Source organism: Mastomys coucha, unplaced genomic scaffold (genome assembly GCF_008632895.1).
Source record: "Mastomys coucha isolate ucsf_1 unplaced genomic scaffold, UCSF_Mcou_1 pScaffold6, whole genome shotgun sequence".
In the NCBI taxonomy this organism is placed as follows: Eukaryota; Metazoa; Chordata; class Mammalia; order Rodentia; family Muridae; genus Mastomys; species Mastomys coucha.
In genome coordinates, this window is record NW_022196912.1 from 95,330,425 (window position 1) to 95,332,843 (window position 2,419).

The following is a 2,419-nucleotide window of genomic DNA, read 5'->3' on the forward strand; positions in this document are numbered from 1 at the left end:
CTTTGGCCATGAACAACCTTGCTGCTGTCCAGGGCTGAGGGTTCAGTGGGGTCCTCTCTCATTCCAGCGCTTGGGGTCTCACAGGCCATTTCCGACCCACAACAATCTTTGTGTAGAAGTGTCCCTGTCAGGGATGGGCTATCATGGTCAGTGTCTAGGTGTCCTGGGGAAGAGCAGGCCACTGTCTCCAGCTCCTCAGAGTTCTGTCCATTGTTGTGGGAGTGAAGGGGTCTGGGGTGCAAGCGTCCATTGTTGTGGTTGGCACAGATGGTGTCAAGGCTCCTCTCCTCACTGTCATCAGACTGGGTTTTGAGACAGTTGCCAGATGCACTGTTGAGTGTGGAGCCTGTTGCCTTGGGGCCAGGAGAGGATGGTGGCTCCTCAGCCCGACTGCTCAGGGACTTGCTCAGAGCCTTTCCATTGAGCTTCTTGGTTTCAAAAGAGTGTTCTAGTGGGCCACTGTTGTTAGTGTCCTGAGAGGTGCCCTCTGGCACCTCTGCCCAAGGATGGCTCCTGTGCTCATAGCCTGCACCGCTGTTGGGATTTCCAGCAGAAGTCCCTTCTCTACAAGCATCATTGCTGCAGCCTTCAGGAGGCAGGTTCTGGTTCCTCTGGGTTGTGGCTGTTAAACAGGCTTCCTTACTGGAAGAAGGAGTTGGGTTGTCTTTGTGGCTGGTTCCTGCTCTTCCTTCATCTGCCTCTTCTGCCACTAAGGAGGTTTCCCCATCTTTGTTATTCGAGTAAGAGATATAGGAGTAGCGGAGCCATTTGTAAGCTTTATAAATCTTACGCTCAACTGATTCCATGTTAGCAGCTGGTGGTGCCCGGCTTGGCTGAATTTCCAGAGTGGAAGTGCTCCGCTCAGGTGAGGAGTTTGGGGAGGAGGAGAGGTCATCCACCTTGATCTGTGGGTAGTCGTAATTGTCCTCTCCAATGTAGGTGCTGGTGGACTTGGCTGGAGCAGTGGGCCGCTCTTCCCGGGCTATCTTTTGTCGTCTCCGCATGGCGTTTCGCTGCCGGGTGGTGGCTCGGCGTTGGTTCAGTTCTTCTTCATCCTCAGAGCTGGTGGAGCTGCTGGAACTGCTAGATTCATCCGCAGGGCTGGGTGACCGTGGCCGAGGGAAGAGATCTGTGTCCAGTTCAGCCTCACAAACATTCTCTTCAGAATCAGACTCATTGGACAGGGCCAGGAGGCGTTTGTCCTGGTAGCGCCTCAGAGCAGAGAGGCGCTGCTGCCGAGAGGCCGCATCCTCACAAGTTGGCGTTGCTGAGGTTGATCCCACTGCATTTGTGGTGGGGACACGCAGGGGCCCCAGGTGGAAGGCGTTGTCGGCAGACTCGTCTACTGTGGGAGGTGGGGAGCGGGGCAGTGAGGCTGAAGATTCCGAGTCTGTGTAGCCAGAGCGCTCACTGACTCCTGCATGCAGCTGAAGGATAGTACTCTCGCTGAGGTCACTGTCTGAGTCTGAGCTCCAGCCTTCGATTTCACGGCGTACCAAAGAGTCAAAGAAAGCCATCATCCGGGGGTCTTCCTGGACCGACTGGTTAGCATAGTCGTGGGACAGGCCGCTCCCACTGTTCAGAACCAGGCTGATGTACTCTTCATGGGTGTAGAGGCAGCGGGAATCGTCTTCAATCCGACCATCGAGGTCTCCTGTACATCCGGGCTGCTTGTATGGGCTCCAGATCTACAGAAGATGAAAAATAAAGCAACCAGCGTTGAATGGGAAGTGTTCAGTAACTGGCCATGATCATGACCACTAAAGAACGCCCCCCCCACCCCACCCCCCCACCGCAGCACTGTCATTTTAAAGTCACAAAGCAACTTTAACAACACTTCCCTTAAGGTACAATGGCACTCTTGTAAACACTTGGGAGGCTAAGAAAGGAGATCACAGGACAATTTGAGATGTATAGCCAGAACTTGTCTAAAAACAAAACAAAAACCAAACTCTTTATCAGACTGGTTCTTCTAAAATGTATATCAAAAGTGCAGCTTTCAGAGGTTGGTGAAAGCAGCTTAGAGCATAGAATTAACTTAGATCCAGAGACCTAAAGATGTCTTTAGGTGGAAGATATTCACATATTGCCTCTTCCCCTTAATTTCCAGTACATTGGAAATTATAACCTTAATCTAAGAGGTAAAAGATAACTTGAATATTAGGCAATGTGATTTTAAAAATTTCAAAAGATTGAAGCTATGCACAGAGATGAGTTTTTCCAGAGTGAAAATATTCCTTGCCAGGCACGGTGGCACATTTCAGAGGCAGAGGCAGGCAGGTTTCTGTGAGTTCAAGGCCGAGTTCTAGGGCTACATTGTGGGACCATATCTAAAAAAACCAACCGACAACCAACCAAATACATACCCTAAAAAGATTTCAGCCTATAGTCCCACTTCTTCCAAACAACAAAACTCTAT

At 50.8% G+C, this 2,419-nt stretch overlaps 1 protein-coding gene across 1 annotated transcript in view; it reads right to left on the reverse strand.

The window, feature by feature from the left end:
* Nucleotides 1-5: 5 nt before the first annotated feature.
* Dcaf5 (DDB1 and CUL4 associated factor 5) overlaps nucleotides 6-2,419 on the reverse strand; it is a gene marked incomplete at its 3' end in the record, with an annotated part of 97,409 nt that continues 94,995 nt past the window's right edge. Inside the window, exon 9 of the mRNA XM_031357729.1 lies at nucleotides 6-1,688. Within this exon, the coding sequence (XP_031213589.1) occupies nucleotides 6-1,688 (1,683 nt within the window). The remainder of the gene's footprint in view (nucleotides 1,689-2,419) is intronic.